This window comes from Pectinophora gossypiella, chromosome 17 (genome assembly GCF_024362695.1).
Source record: "Pectinophora gossypiella chromosome 17, ilPecGoss1.1, whole genome shotgun sequence".
Classification (NCBI taxonomy): domain Eukaryota; kingdom Metazoa; phylum Arthropoda; class Insecta; order Lepidoptera; family Gelechiidae; genus Pectinophora; species Pectinophora gossypiella.
In genome coordinates this window covers 14116540-14139158 of record NC_065420.1, presented here as the reverse complement: position 1 = coordinate 14139158, position 22619 = coordinate 14116540, and the positions used below count along the sequence as shown (strand labels likewise).

Below are 22619 nucleotides of genomic sequence, written 5' to 3'. Positions count from 1 at the left end.
GTCAGGGGCCTTTTTCGGCTCCATAGTAACCTTGCCCTGGATTGATAAGGTTGGTAATCCATCTCACAACCCACACGATAGAAGAAGTTGAAGATCAACCCGCAGTGGAGCAGCGTGGTGGAGTATGCTCCACACCCCTTCCGGTTGATTGAGGGGAGACCTGTGCCTAGCAGTGGGATGTATATAGGCTGTTTATGTTTATTATGCAGGGCTGGCTAACGTGTTATATTTTTCAGACTGTGGTGAGCGGTAAGATGACGCTGTCGCTTATACAGGATGAACCGCGAGACACTCCCGAGAGAGACCTGGGTATGCAAATAACTTGTTTTAAGTTTACGCGGTTATTATCATAATTAAAACACATAAGTCATCAGTCATCCCGTGATCATGGCACTTGCAACAGTGTCGAAATATCGGGAGTCTCATATCCTCATTTTAAACGCGGTAAGAACCCGTTATTATGTGTTTTAATTATGCAAATAACTTTCTTACATACTAATCCATAGAATAAACAGCAATCGTACTTACTACATGTATCGCCGTGGTACCCCAGTTGGTAGAAATGATGCCTCTCACTTTGAGGTCGCAGTTTCGAATCCAGCACAGGCCTTAACCAATGGTTGTCGAATTTGTTTTCGAATTCATGTTTAAATCATAAATGTAAAACATCGTGAGGAAACTTACATTCCCGAGTAATGCATTTTCGGAGGTATGTGACCTAACCGGTATTGGGCTGGTTTTCTCTTCCCGGATTGGAAGGTCAGAGCAGTCGCTTATGTAAAAAATCGGACCTGTTAATTCTTCAGGTTAGATAAGCGGACTCCGTGATAACGGGATTACGCTAGGAAGATGATGATGATGATGAAACTTGACGAGTTGATATTAAACGTTTCAGAATCCACGTTTGACGACTTCACCACAGCCAGCGGAGTGACGCAGCCGGCAGCAGAGGTACAGTATTTATTTGTATTTTATAAACATACATATATAACATAACATAAACAAACCATACAGCCACTATAGGTCCACTAAGCTGCTAGGCACAGGCCTCAGTCAACAGGAGAGTGTATGGAGCCACCACTACGCTGCTCCACTGCGGGTTGGTGGAGGTGTTTGGGCTAGTAACCCCCGGGTTACTTCGGAAGGCATGTTAAGCCGTTGGTCCCGACCAACGGCTTAACATGCCTTCCGAAGAACGGATTCATCTTACTTTTTTCGTGCTTTAAGTTTTAGAAGTTTTACCTTTGACTTAAAAATTAAACCTAAAATTCGCCTAAAATAAAATATTTTTCACATTTCGCCAACAGAAAGAAGACAATCTCTCCGACGAGGAAATAGAAGAAGAGATAGAAGTTGAAGAAATAGAGGAAGAAGTAGAAGTTGAAGAAGATGAGGAAGAAGAAGAACCGCAGCCCAAGAAGGAAAAGTGAACTGAAACTAATTAGGAGGATTCAGTGGTTTTGAGACTAAAGATAACTTTATTTTAAACAGTTTTAAAAGTAGTGCCGTCCTTTTCTGACGATAAGTCCAAGAAAGAGTTAGAGTTAGTTTTAAAACAGTTAAATTAAAAAAAAAAATCAGTTTGCGTCTGTCTGAATTAGCGCCATTTTGAGATTAAAATCATAAATCGCATACATTCATATCGTAAAGCGTGAATTAATGTATCACGGGTAATAACGGGGGTCACTTTTGATAGGAATTCCCAAGATAGATAATGGTGTGGTGAATCGAAAAATATGTAATAGCGTCATGACATTTGCCAATGGAAAAATAATTAAATAGAACGAATGATTCAAATAATATTCCCCATTTGAATTTGAAACTTTTTTAAATATTTTGTTTATAAGCATTTTATTTTTAAACTCTTAAATTTATTTTTAAAGGGTATAGCGAGGTAAGGAAGACGAAATGGCCCCCATGGCCCATGACGGAATTATCATTTGTACTGGTATTGGCACTCTAAAAGAATACGAAATGTAAGGTCGTTGACCCCTGACCTTGACCTGTCTTTGAGATATTCGAGAAAGTTCGTACGCGCGCCGAGTTTTTTCAATTTTTTTTTTCCGAAAAACTATAAAAGCTAGAAGGATGGGACCAATTGCGTATAATTAGGGATACTTTGAAAAATATTCTGTATTTTTTTCAGAGTTCTGGTGAAATGACAACTGTGCAAAATAATTAAACAAAATATAAATATATTTTTTTAGTACTGTTCTATTATATTTACCGCGCCAAAAAAAACATATAATACTCTTTGATTTATATACTTACACCACACAAAAACTGATCAAAATCAAAGAGGCGCTTCTTGAGTAATTATGAATTTACTTAGTGTGCGTACGGCTGGTAGGAACTAATTAAAGAGGTCGTTTTTAGATTAATTATTATAATTACATGTCAAACAGAATTTTAATCATCATCATCACTATTTTCATTTATTACAACATTGATTGCATCATTTGAAAATATTTTCGACAGAATTTCAGCAGGACGTAAAATGCGAGATAGATATCTCGCATGAGCTAAATAATATAATTATTACACTTGCGATATATGAAAATCGACTTGCGAAAATCGTATTTTGGGCAAAAGAAAACCCATTTATGCAAACCGTTTACAATCTGTACTACGAACGGGTTTATAGTTGATTTTGCTGGGCCAATTTATGGTACGGAAAATGATGCCACAATTATGAAGAAAGTGCTACAGGATGCTAAACTTAAAACTCTAGTTCGTAGTACAAATTGTAAACGGTTTGCATAAATGGGTTTTCTTTTGCCCAAAATACGATTTTCGCAAGTCGATTTTCATATGTCGCAAGTGTAATAATTATATTACTTAGCTCATGCGAGATATCTGATCTATCTCGCATTTTACGTCCTGCTGAAATTCTGTCGAAAATATTTTCAAATGATGCAGTCAATGTTGTAATAAATGAAAATAGTGATGATGATGATTAAAATTATGTTTAACATGTAATTATAATAATTAATCTAAAAACGACCTCTTTAATTAGTTCCTACCAGCCGTACGCACACTAAGTAAATTCATAATTACTCAAGAAGCGCCTCTTTGATTTTGATCAGTTTTTGTGTGGTGTAAGTATATAAATCAAAGAGTATTATATATTTTTTTTGGCGCGGTAAACATAATAGAACAGTACTAAAAAAATATATTTATATTTTGTTTAATTATTTTGCACAGTTGTCATTTCACCAGAACTCTGAAAAAAATACAGAATGTTTTTCAAAGTATCTCTAATTATACGCAATTGGTCCCATCCTTCTAGCTTTTATAGTTTTTCGGAAAAAAAAATTTGAAAAAACTCGGCGCGCGTACGAACTTTCTCGAATATCTCAAAGACAGGTCAAGGTCAGGGGTCAACGACCTTACATTTCGTATTCTTTTAGAGTGCCAATACCAGTACAAATGATAATTCCGTCATGGGCCATGGGGGCCATTTCGTCTTCCTTACCTCGCTATACCCTTTTAAGAAACTTATTCGAAATAGTCTCTCAACCGCTGAAATCTTAAACGTCGTGTGATATCTTTACAATTAATGTGTATTGTTTATTTATTTATTTATATTTTCCTAAGCTTCTACTCCATACATTATAATCAGTGTCTTCTGTCCTTTTAACTTAGTCTAAGTTGTCTTTATTTTTTTACGCGTAAGTATTAGATCTTTGATATATGAGTCATCAATTAGGCCAAAGTAAGAGCCCCAATTTTATAAACTTTTATATTTATATTTAAACTAACGAACGGTCCCTAAGGCAGCGTTTTGTGTAAGCGGAATGTTGCAAGTGTGCACATTTGTCTATAAGGTTTAATCTCTTTCAGTTTGACAAGTGTGAATCCCAGTTATGTATTTTTTTCTTATTGTATTTTTATAGGGAGTTACAAACACCACATTGAAACTATAGGCTAGTTTTCTAACTAGTGAAATCAGTTACTTTTTACTAAAAGTCAAAACACGAAATTACTATGGAATTTGTATGAAAAAGCACACTTTGACGTCATAGACAAACGTGATAAATTGTCAAAATCATTATTACGTTTTTCTTGATTACAATTCATAAATAAGTCAAATAGAAAAAAGAAAATATTTTTTTAATGGACGAATAAAGGATTTGTCATAGTATTTCCATGGCCTAATGACATTAGAAATTTAAGAAAAAAAAACTCGCTTCACGCTCCGTTCTACTCAAAACGCAGTCTTAACTATAAAGATGTAAATTTTATTTTCGACCCTTTTAACCGCTTGTGTGACGCTCTTAATTTATTTAAATATAATTTAAGTAGGATGTAATCAAATCATAATGACAAATTACGAATTTAATGTCACTATCGGTGTACTATCTTAAAAATTAATTTATTTCAACTTTTGTGCCAAATTTTCTTCCAGCTTTTTATGTATTTTAAACGATTCTATTGATTGTTATTTATAAAATATTCTTTGTCATTGAGAAGGAAGGAAGGTAATCGTTATAATTCGTAGTAATCTACATTAGTATACGAAGTAGACAAAATAGTATTGTTTAATCAAACTCATGGGCATTCGAATATCCTATATTACTTTTATCTACAGCAGATGTATATGCATACTCTGCCTATTGTCGCGTCGTGTATACCATGGTACTGCTGTAGAAAATCACACTTCAGTGTTGCTATAAAGAGGAAAAATAGCAAATTTCTAAGCTAGAAAGTTTTCTATAAATTCCTAAAACATAAAGTTCGTTTGCTCATGAGCAATGCTCAAAATATTTCTTGACTTCTCGTGGCACTTATTTAAAGGGAAAAGCCTGCTGTTAGCCAAATTTTACAATGTTTTCCTATCTGTCCTACCCTATATATAAAGAGTAGATTAGACAAAATTGTGCTGATGCCTCGATATTTGTGACGCTAATAATAATAATACATTTTAGTAAATGTTTTAATTCGCTCAAAATGATAATTTAAAAAGTATTTGTTTAAATTATTATTTTAATTTCCGCGAGCTTAGGAACTAATTATAAAAACTTAATATGATTATTTTTTAATTTAAAATTAATATTTTTATTTTTGCGTTTACAAGTACTGAGGCACATAAATTCGGACGTAATTTTAAGATAGACCTTAGAAGAATAGTGTTTTGCACTGTGTGAGGGTGACGTAGATTATAACGTGCATTTACGAATAATTCTCGAATAATTTTATTTATTTTGTACATGCTCATTTTAAATTTTATTTTCGTTGATTTTTTTAAATATATATTTTTGTTTGTATTTAAAAATGAGAAGGAAGTTTATTTTTGGGCATTCTACACTTTTTACCATGAAATGCTGCACATTCCTCTCTCATACATATTTTTTAAATGTATTTTATTGTAGCAACTGTTGAGGATTTTATATTTTAATTAATTAGGGACATAGCCAATCTTGAGTTAACATTTAATTGTAGCATTTTTGTTGATGTTGCTTATTACTGAATTTTGTTGTTTTATAGTTGTAAGGAACTGAAAATAAAATTAACACAAAAAGTTCGTTTTTTTAGTATCCCTATAAACCATTTAAAAATTAATAATGAAGTATCTTCCTATCATCTTTACTAGGGGGGGGGCTCAAATATATCTTTATTCAGTACCTAGATAACATAGTTGCAGTAAATCGTATTTTTTTACATGACGAACGTCTCATCCGCCTAAAACTACAGCTTCTCACCTCTGTAGCCGGGGAAAAGAAGCTGCAAGAAAAACAGGGCACTAGACTTTCTTTTTTTAAAAAAAGGTCCGTTTGTTGTTTTTTATATTCTATGGTGTCATATGTTTTTTTGTATTATAATTATGTTACTATAGTGTATAAAATATCACGTGGGAGCAGCCCACTGTGAGTTATAGTAGGTATCATTTGAGAGAGAGATCAAAAGTTCGAAAATATCAAGATACACACACTTTTTGATAATTATCTAATAATTATCATTATTATTATATTTTTGCCGTTGGTCCCGGCTATTAGCCGTAAAAACACCTCCACCAACCCGCAGTGGAGCAGCGTGGTGGAGTATGCTCCATACCCCCTCCGGTTGATTGAGGGGAGGCCTGTGCCCAGCAGTGGGACGTATATAGGCAGTTTATGTTTATGTATTATATTTTTATAATTAATGCATAATAATTTGGGCGATACTAACAAAAACTGTAGATTATTTTTTTTTCATTTTTATTTATAATGGAAATAAAACAATACAAATGAGAAGTACCAACACATTACATTTAGTTAAAATCAAGCTGTCAGATATTTATTATCAATTGATAATTAATTATCCAACTGTTATTATGATGATAATGAATTAATTATTCTTCCCAATTCTGACTAGCAATAGAGATGACCAGACACAAAGTACTTACAACTACTTACATTATTTTAAGGTAATTAGGATTACTTGTGGCTCAGGTAATGAATTAATGTGTGTATGTTTTAGGGATAAATAAAATACATGTTTTATGAACAAGATTTATTAACGCTTATTAATTAAGTTAGGTTACAGCTGATCTTATTTACACTACTATTTCTTGATGATTTCTAGATGCTGACTACTGTTTGGTACCTGAAACAAATAAAATAGTAATAGAAAATTTTAATAGGGAATTAGTTCTGACTTCAGACCATAATTTTACTTGATAGCAAGTGTGATATGGCCTAAGGGTAAATGGATTATTCACAATGAAATAATATAAACTTTTTCTTTTCTTGCAACTTTTCCCACAATATATCGGTAGAGAAGCAGGAAGAAGTTTTAGGTGGATGAGACAACAAAAAATATGTATTCAACTAAAAATTTATGTTTTTCACTATACCAACTGAGCAATTTTTTTTGAGTTTGAATTTATGCACATTTAATATTACTTCCATTTACATCTTACATTCCTAACTGTTTAGATACTGTAACTGTAGATATTGTTTCTTTCCTGTCAATTATTTTATTATTATTCTATGCTTTTGTTTCAAACATCAACTTTCAATAAATATATCATAATTACCAGTAGTCCAGGTTTTCAGCTCTTCAATATCCTTGACTAGAGTCCAATCATGCCTCACTGATTTGATGCTCTTAGGAGCCATGGTGGTGTCCGGGAAGAACACCCAGCCTTCATCCACTGCAGACTTCTTGACGATGGCCGCGAAGCCTAGCAGCAGGCACGCGGGCACCGCCACGGTCACGGACCGCAACCAAGTCCCGAATATCGACCCGGCAGCCACACCACCCAGGAAATAGTTAATCTTGTCGTTCTTGCCTCGAATGTTCTGCGCTACATTCGTTGTCACGGTAAAGGCAGCTGCCATACCAACCATCGGCCCCATAAAGAACCCATAACGGCCCACAGTCTGCGCGAAACCCTTAGGATGAGAGAACATAAGCACATCCCACGACGCTAGTGTAAGACCGCTTAACGCAGCATATTTAGATGCTACGAATGTTTTCTTATAGATATCATGGCCCTCGGGCGTGTCATAATATTTATAACTGAATAATCCGTTCATATTTTCTTGTTTTCGAGGCTATTTTTTGGAAAGATTACACAACTTACGGGCTGTCAAAGTGTAAAGTCAACTTGACAAAGATCATTTGTTTATAAAGCATGTTATGATTAGGAAAACGCACTTTTTAACGTTTCAGCAATTTCGGTTATATTTCTGATTTAGTCGTGAATGGACGTTAATGGATTTACATCGTTATATTTAGCCTAGCCGTTATATCGTTGTATAGAGCGTGTATAGCCAGAATTTCGTTCAAAGTTTTTTTTGTTTAAGTAATTGACACACACACATAGAACGCTAAGCCAAATCATACAAACCTAACTTTGTAAATATGTAACTGAATTCATTCGTTCATTTTTCAACAAATGCAATTCATTCATTCATCTTACTAATTTGAACGCAGATTTAAAATATATTTTTTTTTGAGATTTTTTTCCGAAAAAATATCGCAAGTCGAAGTGAGTAAAAGAGAAAGTAAATATTTTTGTAATGCACAAATTCCCATTAATTTACTCATAAGCACTTGCATCGAACAACATAAACGCATATCTTTTGCACATCCGCGATCCGTCAAACTGTGTGTGTTGTGTCAAAAGTATCAAAAATGGCGGCGGACGGTGACGAAGTGATAAGTGATCAAGAAAAAGTGAGAATCGTTTCTGATTTTATATTACATTCACCACCAGGAGAGTTCAATGAGGTCTTCAACGATGTGAGAGTGTTATTAAACAACGACAGCCTTTTAAAGGAAGGCGCGAGTGGCGCGTTCGCACAGTACAATAAGGACCAGCTAACGCCCGTGCGCCTCGAAGGCTCTGAGCTCCATACTCTAATCACTGATCATAATGAGCTCGGTGGCGGGAGATTCTTTGATCCACGTTCGAAGCGGTCATTCAAATATGACCATTTGCGGAAAGAAGCGTCGGAGTACGAACCGTACGAACCCGATAAGGTCGCGGAGCCGTGGCGCGCGGCCCTTGACGAGGAGCTGACAGGGTACGTAGCGATGCACTACAAACACGGTGCGAGTTTAGTGGTTGGCCGTGCGCTCGATAATGGTGCTGTTTCGTTGGTGGCGTGCATCGAGGATCATCAATTCCAACCGAAGAACTACTGGAACGGGCGGTGGCGGTCGGTTTGGTCGCTAACAGTGGGCGCGGGCGCTGCAGAGCTCCGTGGCATGTTGCGCGTTCAAGTGCACTATTATGAGGATGGTAACGTACAATTAGTCAGCTCTAAGGAAGTGAAAGCGCCGTTAGTGGCGACGGGAGAGGCTGCCACTGCGAAAGAGTTTGTACGGCTCGTGTGCGACGCGGAGAATTCGTACCAGACGGCCATTTCCGATAATTATAAAACCATGAGCGACACCACATTCAAAGCCCTAAGGAGACAGTTGCCAGTGACCCGTAGCAAGATCGACTGGGCCAGGCTTGTCTCCTACTCAATTGGCAAAGAATTAAAGAGCCAATGATGTCTTGCCGCTGCGCTCTGAGCCGCAGCGGCCGCTCCACGCCTCTGTACATATATGCGTAAGAGTAAATCTTGTTCAAATGTTTACGGGCCCCGGGGGCGTATTGGACTACTCCACCGCACTCCCGGGGCATATTTATCTATGAATATATAGAGAAATCGCTATCGTAACTGTTAAATTTTATTGCATTTTGTTACTCTCAGAATAATTGATTGTAATGGCATAAGGGTCAACTGTGAAGGACTAGGACAGTTTGCTCTCTTGTTTTTCAGAAGAGACAGTCATTCAACGAGTCATGTCCATTTTCTGTTTGTAGACTTGAGATTTTACTGTTTAAAGTTGTACTTAGGTGTGGACCTACAGTAGAGTAGCCTCTATCTGTTAGAGTAACTCCGTAGGTCTAGAGGACTCCAATTACGGACTGAGACATCAAATTTTGATTATGATTAATTTATTGCTTTTTAAGAATGATTGTTGTGTAAGCAATATAGCACATTTTTTTATTACATAAAATTGAAAGTAAGTCAATTAGAACAAAATGTTGTTGCTAAATCAGATTTAAATGTTACATACATGTCTTGATCTTGCATGATACCTACCATACAATATTCCCTGACAGATCAGTATTATCCTGGGATATTGCTTGCACGACAGAGTGCCCGTGTCAGAGAACAGGAAGGGACGAGGAATGGTTTCCAATGGTGCATTTAATTGTAGTTAATTTAAAAAATTGTCCACTTAGCTTTAATGCAGTGTTTATGAGCATAGAGCACAATATATTCAATATTTTTCAATTAAAAACTAATGTGGAGTGTTGCTCAAATGTATGGTAACTAATACAGAGAAAATGAAAAACATAGTAAATTATTGTCCATACAAAATGGCTTTGAGAGTGCGAATGGAAGCGTAAAACTTTTTTTTATAATATATGTAATAATTATAATGCCAATAAGGATTATTTTGTAATTATTATAATTATTTTAATAAAGAACGTACATTAAAAATTCAAGTATTCTGTAATGTATGATTGAATTCATTTGAATAAAAATATATATTAAAATGTTGCTAACTATTGGTTTATTTTCTTTTACCACAAACTAAATACATACAATGTCTTAAAAATGTTACTAGTACTTAAATTAAACATTTAAATGGAACCACAATACATCAAAAGAGAAGCAATCAGGTATTTGAATCATTTAAGTGTAAGTTCACTGCGGCCTTCTAATCTCAGAGTGCAAAGGTGTTTTGATAAGCTTGTTAAAGTTTCCAGCACAGACATGAAACATACCATAAAAGGGCACTAAACAGGTCGACAACTTGCCGACTTCCCTCGAGCGGTATTGACAAATTACGATAAACGGTGACTCATGCGGGTTCGTCGGAATGTCCGCGCTGGCTCACTCCTATACTGGTTCCTTCTAACTGTAGTTTTGCCATAGAATAAGGAATAATACTACGTACAGAACGGCAACTTTTCGCTCCCCACCAGCGGCTGAGCTGGGTTTACCTCACCCCCTCTTCGGTCTTCAATCGTACGTCACGCATAGATGCGCGTGTACGATAACGTAAATATGTTGTCTGTGTAAAACGAGGTGTTTTGTATGAAGTGTCTGGGGTGTGGTTTTGCTTACATCGGTGGAGGAAAATGTGAAATAACTAAAACGCTGTTACATAGAAACCCCTGAGTACTTTATTCAACCGAAGTGTGGCTTCAAATAACAAAGAAAATACCTAAATATTAACTACGTATAAAATAACTTTCAAAATGGTGGGCTGCCTCCGAGGAGTCTATAACACATACTATACACGTCTGCCTACCCCTTCGAAGATATAGGCTAGATGTTATATTACGTTAATGTAATAACTTTATAAATTGTGAAATCGCGGAACAATCGAATTAATTAGTAGCTGCTGTTATAAAATAGGTTTTATTACGTAATAGAATTTCATAAAAACAAAATGTGATGACTAAGTTACTCTCAGACGACGCCCTGAGCTCAGGTTTGCGCCTAAATAGCCTCAGGACAGTTGTGTTAAATTTTGTACCGTGTGACAGCCCTCAGCGCTCCCCATTTGTTCGGCCAAGTAGTTAATGCAATTTGCGGCAAATCTACAATAAGTCCCAAAAAAAGTGATGACTTACATACTGATTACTTATCGTGTGGGTTGTGAGGTGGAATACCAACCTCATCAACCCTGGTATCAGGGTTATTATTGAGCCGCCAAAGGCCGTTGACATGACTCAAGTAACGACTACTTACTTACATCATCAAGTAGTAACCGGGACCAACGGCTTAACGTGCCTTCCGAAGTACGGATCATCTTACTTTTTGGACAATCAGGTGATCAGTCTGTAATGTCCTAAGCAAACTAGGGATCACAAAGTGATTTGTCCCCACCGGGATTCGAACCTGGGACCTTCGGATCGTGAGCCCAACGCTCGACAACTGGACCACGGAGGCCACTGGGCTGATGAGATCGGTCATTGTTCTCTCAAAACCACACGAGAGAAGATTACCGATGTATATAGCATACATAATCAACATGATGTGGTTTTTAGAGGAAAAAATATATCAATTAGGTACATTGCGTGTCTCGTAGTGTAGTGGAATTAAGCGCATAGTTATTGCGAGATAGAGGTCGTTTAATTTTAGTGTCGACGGACTAGTTTCGGATTCACACTCGGGTTCAGCTGTTTTCCTCCAGTAGGTAATTGCGTCACCCACGAAATAGAATTTTCGTATTAACTTCATATAAATAGATTCATTAATAGGTTGGTACTACATCAGTGACTAAATTTCACTGATCTAAAATGTTACCGACCGATTAATTAGTTCTGAGTTCTGACTAAGTATGGACAGTCATGAGCAATAATATAATGTACCCACTTTAGGACTTCGTCGCACTAACATATTTGTCATTTAGAGAGACTTACAGTTAAATCTGTCAAAAAAGTTAATGTGACATGGTACCAAAGTGTATACATATTAATGCTCGTGACCGTACCTATATGGGCAATCGGTAGGTATTTTGGTAAAATTCTTAATTATGAAAGAAACTCGGAGATTACCCATAATAGATGGGATGGGAAAAGTAAATAAATGGCAATTTACCCAAAATACCGCTTAGATTGGTTATCTACTTATAGTTTTATTCCCCCGAAGAACTTCGACAGCATTTTAACAACTCATCTGTCGGAATGCAGATATCGACCAGACCATAGAATAAGGAATCCTTCTCCGCTCCCCACCAGCAATGGCTGAGCTAGGTTTACCTCACCCCCCTGGGGTCACCAATAGAGTGCCATCATTTGACGCAACGCGGGGGCGCGCAGACATTCGTCCACATGGATGCAGAATGGGTATGCCCTAGTGCGTGTGATTGGGTCACACTTGAACGCTTCTTGTTAAGCAGTTTTGCGAGGAACACATTCGCAAATCGCTTCCTCTAGGCCTATGTGCGAACGGCGAGCCCCCCGACTTACCGCCTGCGGGCCTAACCTACGCTTGGAGAAGGTGAGCATATGCTCGCCATCTTTTCCCAGTTCTTCTCCGGAACGTAAAAAAGACCTAGACAACCCAAGACAAAAATAGTTCGGTAGTTAATAGTTAAATTATGGATCTACCTACTCCACTCCAATCTCATCAGTCATCCCGTGATCATGGCGCTTGCAACAGTGTCGAAATATCTGGAGTCTCATATCCCTATTTTAAACGCGGTAAGAACCCGTTATTATGTGTTTTAATTATGATAATAACCGCGTAAACTTAACAATGTTAAAAGAGTTCGACGAGAAAAGTCATTGTACAACTTTGTAGTAAAGATATAACGATACAATCCGACTTCGTCACGGATATTGATAACTACAATGTGGCCAGTGGTCCATAGTTAAATTATCTGCATCCGGTGTAAACGGTAGTCGGTCTGCGTATTTCGAACAATTACCTACATCCAAAATTGGGTGGGCATTTCTTGGGAATGTGGGTTTCCTCGCGATGTATACCTTCAGCTGCCAAGTACTTAGGTATGTTATGATTGCTATACATACATAACATACATGTACAGCCTATATACGTCCCATTGCTGGGCACAGGCCTCCCCTCAATCAACCGGAGGGGGTATGGAGCATACTCCACCACGCTGCTCCAATGCGGGATGGTGGAGGTGTTTTTTTACGGCTAATAGCCGGTACCAACGGCTTAACGTGCCCTCCGGAGCACGGAGTCATCTTACTTTTTCGGACAATCAGGTGATTCAAGCCTGAAAAGTCCTTACCAAACAAAGGACAGTCTCACAAAGTGATTTCGACAATGTCCCCATCGGGAATCGAACCTTACGCTATAAGTGAATGAAAATAAAACTTCACAGGCATTTGTAATTCGACTGTATTATTAATCAGTACTTAGTCATGACGCTACGCAATGAACTCACTCGTTAATACAATAATAAATCTTATCTTTTTAGCTGCCTTAGAGTTTGTATCAAACGTCTTTACAGTAGATAAGTGATATCAATATTTGTTTCATGCAAACTTACTTACTTGCAAGTCGTGTTACACTTGTGATATCGAGGTTGCAAGTTAGCAATGCGGTCCTCATGTACCTATCTCTATAAGTACCTTGTAAAACGTAACATAAATCGGAAAAACAGAGATACCTACAGTATATCGCTTAGTACCTACGAAAGAGACAAAATATATGCCATTCTAATCATGTTACGTTTTACAGAGCGACAACAAAAGTTATAAATAAATGCTTATAAATAATTTAATGAAGATTGAATATCAGTCTGATATCTCAAAAAAGGAAAACGTGCCGAAAAGCATTGGCTTTTCACTATTTGGGTGAATATCAAAATGTCAAGTTTGGTGGCGAAGTTTCATATTATTTTTTCGTGAAAAATTGGATTCCGATAGAAAAAGGATAGTTCTAGCTACGAGGTGACTTGTTCCTCCTTTTGATATACACTCATTTCAAAATGATTGAAGTAAATAGGTACTTATACCTCTACTTAGATAGCAATAAACAGTGAATCTTATTTTGTTGCTGCTCTGGCATATTTTCTATTGAAAACATAATTAATAAACATTGGGCATGGACTGCGTTTTTCCTTCAGCACCAAACTTAACTCACAAAACTAATAAAAAAATTGCTTTTAAATTGCTTAGAAACTAAAACCCAACTTAATACCATGTATGTAACACCTAACTACTTGTGACTTTGCAATGATTAAATGAATATGAATATGAACTTCGGAAAAATCACGCTCTAAAAAGTGAGAAACAAGAAAATTACCTATTTCATTTAAATTCTTTCGAATAGTGATGTTTCAGGAGATAGCCGTGGTCCTATGCCAATCTATCCTAAGAGTTTGCTTACCATTAACACACTTATTAGGTGTCAAACACATAACCCTACTTTTTGCTTCGCCGCAGTCGGGTAAATATTTGGCCAGTTCGAATCCCAGCATAGGCCTAAACCAATGTTTTACGAATTTGTTTTCGAATTCATGGTTAGATCGTGCTCAGCGGTGAAGGAAAACATCGCGAGGAAACCCACATTCCTAAGAAATGTATTTCGGAGGTAGGTGACCTAACCTGTATTGGGCTGGTATTCCCTTCGCTTTTACCGTTCGTTATCTGAGGAAAGGACACAAGGTAAATAGTGGGTTGTTTATGGGTGATATTCGAAAGGACTGTTAATGGTACTGCAAAACAGAAGAAGCGTAGAGACCAGCACAGCGCATGACTCGTGAATAAAAATTATGATGATATTTCGGGCTATTGTGTGCCATTGGACTGGTATACTCTTCACGTGTCAAATCTTCAGGTTAGGTAAGCGGACCTTTTAAAAAACGGGATAATGCTAGGGGGATGATGCAGTCGGGTAAATACTATAGGATAGATTGGAGACCTTATCCTAACCGCTAGAACCTTCCAAATGTCAAGTGCGAAAGACCTCAGAAAATCCTCAATTATTCAATACAACATAATAGGTAGGGCCCCGGTTCCTGCAGACACCTCCTAATTTTATTTTAAGTTATACCCCTCATTTTCTTATCCGCCGAAGAGGAAAGGGACGGATGATTGTCAACAAGTTAATTTTAAAACGAATGAATAACCCGGGCGAATAAAATAGGCATTTCGTTGGTATGTAATTCGTTTGATGTGTTGTCTACTTAACTCTGTCGGGTTATTGGCCGATGTAAATTTTTTAGACGGTTGTTTCGGATTTCTGCTTAAGATTGATGTGGTTCCATAAATTTTATGCCTGTCGATTACCTTTTTTTTTCAAGAGATAAGAAAATGACAGATATAACTTAAAATAAAATTAGATGGCGTCTGCAGGAATTATCACCATTATATTACCAACTAACATACGCAGTCCAAGCTCAATATCTAGAAATGTTTCACTTAAACTAGGGTTTACATGAATAATAATAATAAATCTATCCAACAGCAGAACTGTATCTCCTAAGATACCTATTATTGACATAATGAACGTCATAGCCGGGTTGTAGGAAGTATCTCCTCGGTTCATATGGCCGGAACATCATTAATTGCTCGGGAGTTGACCTGCGCCAAGGCACGTAAGGATTACCTGCAAAACATATTTTATCGTGTGGGTTGTGAGGTGGATTACCGACCTCATCAACCCTGGTGTCAAAGTAAGTGCGCAATGTCAACATAATGCAATATGGCTTTTTTAGGTGAAGTGCTTCAATGTGGTCCTTTAACCGAGGCGGCTTTATTGCTAAGGTAGCAATTTCTTTCAGGCAAGCTTTGGATTATTGTATAATTAATTAAATAACAATAGGCTGTATTACATTACCTGTCGGGTAAAGATATCCTCTTGGCTGGAATGGCGGTGGCGGCAAGACAACGGCTGGAATAGGCCCTTCCTGTCCTTCAGGGACTTCTAAGTCTTTATCACTATCTATCACGTGAAAACCAGCCAGATTTGGATTCTCCACTTCTCTCTCCATGTCACTTTCTTGTCTAGTTTCCGATTCCTTAAGCTCCATCTTCACTTCATCTGTAATAACACTGGCTTGACGGTCAATGTATTCGGTCTTTGGTATCTCATTGTCATCATCAAGTTTTACGTTTTCAGAATCCGTATTTTTTTCATTGATGGATTTGTTTTCTCTAATTAAACCAGTTTTCAATTTAGAATTATCATTACTTTCATCGAACGCTAGCTTGCCATTAATTTTATGAGTTTTACTTATTGGATTATTTGTAATTTTCTCTTTGTTATTATTATCAATACCTTTCTCAAGTGATCGAATATCAAGCGACATTACTTCATCAACTTCCTTCATTGATTTGACGAGGGTCTCATTTCTTTGATCTTCTTTGATTTTAATTAACTCTGCTTCATCTTTGGCTTTCGTAAGATTCTCATATAGAGGGTCTTCGAGAGGTATACCCTCAGGAATGTCATCGAAAGAGAACTCATGGGTAATTACTATCTCGTCGTTGTCTGCCAGAGACTTGGCTTTGTCGAACAAGTTGTCCGAAGCCAAGTAGCTGTTGGACTCGTGAATTATTCTTGGAAGACATTCCTCTGGGATAGTGTACATCTGAAAGGTTAATATATTAAAACATGTGTGCCAAGGAGCAGTTGATGTTTTTCTAGGAGAGATTTGGAGATTTAGAAACTATACTTTTAAAGTCAGCACAGAAGACATTGAGATGTCGTCAATTAACATACTAACTATAAGTAGTTACTAACTATTATTATTAGGGTTGATGGGGTTGGTAATCCACCTCACAACCCACACGATAACAAGACTAACTATTTTTTAAATTCGTTTGATAAATGGGAGCCTTCCGACTGGTAAGGCTTTTGTACATCGTAACCAGCTTTTTTGGAACCTTTATAAATTGAAGTGGTAGTTGATTATTCCAAAGACAATCTACAGTAGATTATTCTGAAGTAATGGTATATTTATTATAACGAAATGACGGTAGATTATTCCGAATATCTGATATATTATTCCTATGTAATGGTAGATTATTCCGATTTGATGGTAGATTATTCCGAAGTGATGGTAATTTATTATTAGAATAGGATCTTGACTTTACTTTTATTCATACTAAACTTTTATTCATAACTTTTCGGATCTTCATAATCATTACCCGTGTGTCATTATCCTCAGGCCTGTAATAGTCCATAACACGAGCATATGCTGGCTTGGTCTTCGTCTGCGGGCCCACAGCGTGCAGTTTGTAGCACTGATGGCCTCCACGACCGAGGGTCGAGCTGCCATCACGGGTGCCTAGGTAGAAGGTCACTTTGGCACTGGAGGAAGTAAGGTCTATACGGCGAAGCACTGTGGAGCAGAGAGAATAATGACAATTGTTGGATGTGGCTTAATCGTAGATCAGAAACCAGAGATCATTTATTCGCTTACGATAGGTAGGTAGTCACAATATGGTATACGTCAGGGTTTGCTTTCGTAGTTAGAAGGTATGATAGAAAAAAATCGTATAAAGAAAATAATAGGAACGCATTAGGCACCTTAACGGACCTTACCGACTGCTTTTTTTTCAATTGTTCTTGTCCTATCTGCCTAAAGTCTAGGTAATAAAGCTCTTTTAACATTTTGCGGTTTTTTTGGAACGGCACCCCTGATACCGACCCTGTCGGTCCCGACACTGACTTCACCGGCGTGGTCGACGATTTCCCTCATTCAGCGCTTATCACTATTGGCCAACTAGTATTATCCTCTCAGACGAAAAATAAAGTTTTCATCTCGAGCTCCTCCGTGCTTCGGAAGGCACGTTAAGCCGTTGGTCCCGGCTGCATTAGCAGTCGTTAATAACCATCTCTCCGCACTGGGCCTGCGTGATGGTTTAAGGCCCGATCTCCCTATCCATCCATAGGGGACGTTAATGGGCTGATGATGATGATGATGATGATCCTCTCAGACGACGCCCTGAGCAGAGGTTCTCACCCAAATGGGCATCGTTTGGCCTATTGTCTTAAATTTGGACCGCAGCCCTCAGCTTTCCCGATTTGTCCGGCCAAGTGGTTAATGCCCTTTGCGGGAAATCTGCAAGAAGTCATGTCAAAAAGTCAAGTACAACACTGGCTGTCATACGCACAAGTATCTGTTTCGCTGAGCTGTTGGTACAGCTTCTGAACGTCAGCTGCGAACCCTCCCGGCAGCGATACTTCCAGCAGCGCCATCTCCGGGAAGGACCCGCTCCACAGGACACATACCTGGGTACAAGTATAGGAACTGATTGAAGGAGTAAGTTTCTAAGAAGAGACTGGAATTTGCCAATAACTGCATAGAAGGTACTGCAGATGGTGGTGTGGAGTTGTTTTTCTTGCGTATTTTGATTGTAAGTTATGTGTTATTTCGTGTTTTGTTTTTTATCTGTTCTGTGGTGTCTCTTTATAATAAACGTTTCTTTCTTTCTTCTTTTTTCATATAGCTAGGAGTACATAAAAAGGAGAATATGTACAGAATAACAGCCTTCGTGATCTCACGATCTGGAGGTCCGGGTTCGATTCCTGATGGGGACATTGTCGAAATCACTTTGTGAGACTGTCCTTTGTTTGGTAAGGACTTTTCAGGCTTGAATCACCTGATTGCCCGAAAAAGTAAGATGATTCCGTGCTTCGGACGGCACGTTAAGCCGTTGGTCCCGGCTATTACCTGTAAAAACACCTCCACCAACCCGCAGTGGAGCAGCGTGGTGGATGCTCCATACCCCCTCCGGTTGATTGAGGGGAGGCCTGTGCCCAGCAGTGGGACGTATATAGGCTGTTTATGTATGTATGATATTCCATAGTCTCTGCTGTGAAAAGAAGTATAGCGAGAAGCGCTGAATGAGGGAGTCCTGTGTATGAGTTGTGTGAACTGTGTACCTATAGGGCTTATTACACCTACCTGTCCGACAGGCTAGACGCGTCAATGTCACGGCGGTTGCCATGGTTACTCTCCACCAATTCCCGTTTTCCGATCAGATCGTGTAGTCTAATAGCAAATCGGCGGGTCGTAACCATGGAAACCACGATCTCGTGCGAGTTGTTGGGGAGTAACCATGGTAACTGGACGCATCTAGCCTGTCGGACAGGTAGATGCAATAAGCCCTTATGTCTTACTTCAACAACAGCAGCGCAGTAGCAGTTGGTGTTGTTGGCACAGTCGAAGGCACCGTCGGTGTGGACGGTCGCCTCCACTGACAGCACCTTGTCACCACTTGACTCGGTCGTGTATGAGTTGTATGAGCGTGTCGCTTGGACCAACGCGCAGCCGGTGCCTGGAAGTAAGACAGGAGAGATAATTTCTTGACAATTGTTAAGGCTTTCTGTCCAAGTTATTAAGTTCCTCAAGCTCTTTCCTTCCATCTTCCCTTCTATGACGTTTTCAATAAATTCATCGTGTCTTATTAAGTGCCCAATCTTTTTGCTTCTTCTGTTCTCGGTAAATCTCAACTGATAAGTTGGATAAAACGGATTATTAATGAGGAAGTGCTAGGAAGAGTAAGGTTCTAGAAAGAGAAAGAGTAAGGGAAAGGAGAAAGAAAACAGAACTTGCAAGATGATTGGACACTTAATAAGACACGACGAATTTATTGAAAACATCATAGAAGGGAAGATAGAAGGAAAGAGAGGATGGGGAAAACCAAGAAGAGCTTACATGGGCCAAATTAAAGAGAAGGCGAACGTCATGTCTTATAAAGAAGTCAAAGAATTCAGATTGGTGTGATGCTTATACGCTTATGATGCTTATTAACGACCTCTGTGGCCCAGTGGTTGAACGTTGGGCTCATGGTCCGGAGGTCCCAGGTTCGAATCTCGCTAGGAACATTGTGATCCCTAGTTTGGATAGGACATCACAGGCTGATCACCCGATTGCCCGAAAGTAAAATGAAGAGCTATGTCAGGGGCTAATAGCGACTCAATAAGAATCCTGACACCAGGTCAGCTCAGGTTGGTCATTCACCTTACAACCTATACGAGAGAAGAGAAGAAATTATTAACCTTCAACAGAAATACTAAGATGATCCCCAGAGCCCATCTTCATGACATCAGGCACCGTGACTCCTGGCTGCAGGGCGACTGTCTTCACAGTTGTGCTGCTCCGAGCTGTTACGTTCAAGTTGGTGGGTGTTGAGGGATGGACTGACGACCAGGCTGTGAGGGCTTCTAGAGCTACTAGGGTATCCTGGAGAAGATTTGGAAAGCGTTAGATGGAGTGTGCCGCTTCATGAGTTTGAATTCATGTTTCGGTCATAATTGTTGCAAACACGTTGTTTCCAAGCCGTTGCTCCCAGTTGCTACCTGATTTTGACTGTAAGTACGTCGTCGTTACATGAGTCATGTCAGGGACCTTTGGCAACATCGAAGAAATTCATCTAAAAAAGCAAATACCTACTGCAATCTGACTTAATTTATATGAAGCTTACTTGTGTGGCAATAAATCCTCCAGCGGAATTCCTATGCGTCGACAGCCAGCGTATGGCGGCGCGCGCGTCGTGTGCGCAGCTCGTGTCTCTCAGCTCGGCTGGGCACCCTGATAGCGCCAGGAGCGCGTAGCCTGTCGCTTCTATTGAAGTCGCTAGGCTGCCTGAAATAATATAAAATAAATATTGGAATTATCGTCGTCTCCGCTCGAATACTCGCTTTTAAAAACTAAAATATAATGACCTTCAAAATCAGGAACATTTCCCCAAGGATTGCTTGCCACTATGCCTAGTAGGATGTGTATGACATATTCCGTGCTTCAAAAGTGCTTCAAATTATTATGATTATTATCAATGTTTATGTAATTATTATACTTACCAGTCTCCCACCAAACGAAATCCCCATTCCTCTTAGCGATCCTTAGAAGCTCCAACAGCTCTCTCATTTCCTCATCTTGCTGCAGCCATTCCACTTTTCCGTCTCTCGCCTTCCAAAGGCCAGCCTCATTCACCCCTCTCACTTCATCCTCATAATTTCTTAGCCTCATGAAAGTGTATGCCAGAAGACTATGAGCATATACTCTTGTTGGGGATTTGGTTTTCAAAGGAGGAAGCGCTCTAAGACACGAGAGAGCGTTGCGAAGGACGCGAGCTGGTAGAACGGATCCTTCAGCTAAGGATGTGATAACGTAAGCAGTCAGCGCCACGCTGGCTATCTCGCCTTCTTCGTTTAATCCTCCCTGGAGAAGAGCACATGCGGATTAAATGCATCACAATATATTATTTAATAAGAACTACAATCGGAAGACCAAAACATCTTACTAGTGAGGAACCAGTGTTGAATGAACGTAGGATCCTTTATCACAATGAGGAACTTTCCGGGATGATTTTGAGGGATAGATAATACTAGATAATAGACAAATGCATCTTTTATCTTTCTTTTTGGGTATAAATGATGACCCCTTTTTATTACACCCAGGCACAATACATCTTACATCCATTATTATTGATCAAAATATAGAGAAGCAGTATAGGTAGCAACATAATTCTATACGTAATCTGATCCAAATATCAAGCAACAATTATTTTTATAATTATGATTCTACCATTACTTACATTTTATTTTTGAATAATTATGTACCCGAGCAATGAGAAGATAGGTTATTACCACGTTCAATCTGAACAGCGCCATCTATATTATTTTAGGGAAAGTAGCTTGAAAAGCCCTCATTATATTTTTACTACCATTAAGAGGTAGGGTCGGCACGCACAATTCTAAGTCTACTACGATGGCAAGTCAAAATCATCCTTTGACATAAAGAAAAAGCAAGCATTGTCTAATGACGTTAAGTACCTAACAAGCTAAACAATAAAATCCTTCAATGCATGAATAAAATAATGATTAAACCCTTCTTACTCTCAGTTCTCTATGGAAGACCTGTCCTTCATTCCTGAAGCATCCATTTTCCATCTGCTGATCAAGTAGCCAGCGTTCAGCGCTGTCCAAGGCAGGAGGTGCTTGCATGTCTGGTGTCAGCGTCTGAAACAAAATGACACGGTCAAGACGCGAAGTCTGAAAACCCCTTCGCTGACTGTTGCAAGATGTTTTCAATCGTCAAATGCATTGACAAAAATTGGCCACTGACCCCAAACCATCTCCATGTGGATTTCACAGGGTCCGCTTACCTTACCTGAAGATTTGACAGGTCCGGTTTTTCACAGAAGCGACTGCCTGTCTGACCTTTTCAGACGCGAAGGTAAAACCAAGCCAATAAGACACAATGGCCCAAATTTTGTCATATTTTTTATTCACTGACATTTGTCATGCGTTTATGGGCCTCTTCTGTATTGCAGTACCATTAACAGTCCTTCTGAATATCACCCATAAACAATCTACTATTTACCTTGTGTGCTTTTCTCAGATACCGAACGGTAAAAGCGGTCAACCAAGTGGAAGGAGTAGCATCCCGTTCACCGAAAGCGCTGAAGCCTCCAGCAGGATGCACGTATTGAAGCTGACGGGTGAACCCTGAAAATAAAAAAGTTATAATAGCAGACCTTGTATAGCTATGTGGATGCGCAGCATTGGACGGTGTGTCTTCCGATACCGACCTCATTCAGCGCTTATCGCTATCTGTCCACTAGGTTCGGTTAATTCTTTTGAAAATAATCCTCTCTAAACCGAGGTTTTCACCCAAATGGG

General features: G+C 38.7%; 4 protein-coding genes across 8 annotated transcripts in view; 2 read left to right on the top strand and 2 right to left on the bottom strand.

Moving 5' to 3' along the window:
• Positions 1 to 5521, top strand: part of LOC126374706 (muscle M-line assembly protein unc-89) — a 54599-nt gene extending 49078 nt beyond the window's left edge. For all 5 annotated transcript variants that reach the window (XM_050021430.1, XM_050021427.1, XM_050021425.1 and 2 more), the window contains 3 exons: positions 237 to 309; positions 896 to 951; positions 1308 to 5521. In XM_050021430.1, coding sequence (XP_049877387.1) covers positions 237 to 309; positions 896 to 951; positions 1308 to 1430 — 252 coding nt within the window. In that variant the 3' untranslated portion in view covers positions 1431 to 5521. The remainder of the gene's footprint in view (positions 1 to 236; positions 310 to 895; positions 952 to 1307) is intronic.
• Positions 5522 to 6477: 956 nt separating this feature from the next.
• LOC126374749 (NADH dehydrogenase [ubiquinone] 1 alpha subcomplex subunit 11) lies at positions 6478 to 7601 on the bottom strand. Its single transcript, XM_050021489.1, has 2 exons — positions 7019 to 7601; positions 6478 to 6585 (listed from the first exon to the last, which is right to left on the bottom strand). The coding sequence occupies exons 1-2, from the start codon at positions 7518 to 7520 to the stop codon at positions 6572 to 6574; spliced, it is 516 nt and encodes a 171-aa protein (XP_049877446.1). The 5' UTR covers positions 7521 to 7601; the 3' UTR covers positions 6478 to 6571.
• Positions 7602 to 8092: 491 nt separating this feature from the next.
• On the top strand, positions 8093 to 10060 carry LOC126374587 (F-actin-capping protein subunit alpha). The gene has a single exon (XM_050021278.1). It carries the CDS (start codon positions 8122 to 8124, stop codon positions 8986 to 8988), a length of 867 nt encoding a protein of 288 aa, XP_049877235.1. The 5' UTR covers positions 8093 to 8121; the 3' UTR covers positions 8989 to 10060.
• A 3308-nt stretch (positions 10061 to 13368) lies between these two features.
• LOC126374139 (pregnancy zone protein-like) overlaps positions 13369 to 22619 on the bottom strand; it is a 35044-nt gene continuing 25793 nt past the window's right edge. Inside the window, exons 20-29 of the mRNA XM_050020596.1 lie at positions 22321 to 22445; positions 21834 to 21956; positions 20796 to 21156; positions 20420 to 20580; positions 19995 to 20178; positions 19113 to 19270; positions 18104 to 18221; positions 17135 to 17328; positions 15822 to 16575; positions 13369 to 15590 (exon numbers count right to left, since the gene is read on the bottom strand). Of these exons, the coding sequence (XP_049876553.1) occupies positions 15439 to 15590; positions 15822 to 16575; positions 17135 to 17328; positions 18104 to 18221; positions 19113 to 19270; positions 19995 to 20178; positions 20420 to 20580; positions 20796 to 21156; positions 21834 to 21956; positions 22321 to 22445 (2330 nt within the window). The 3' untranslated portion in view covers positions 13369 to 15438. The remainder of the gene's footprint in view (positions 15591 to 15821; positions 16576 to 17134; positions 17329 to 18103; positions 18222 to 19112; positions 19271 to 19994; positions 20179 to 20419; positions 20581 to 20795; positions 21157 to 21833; positions 21957 to 22320; positions 22446 to 22619) is intronic.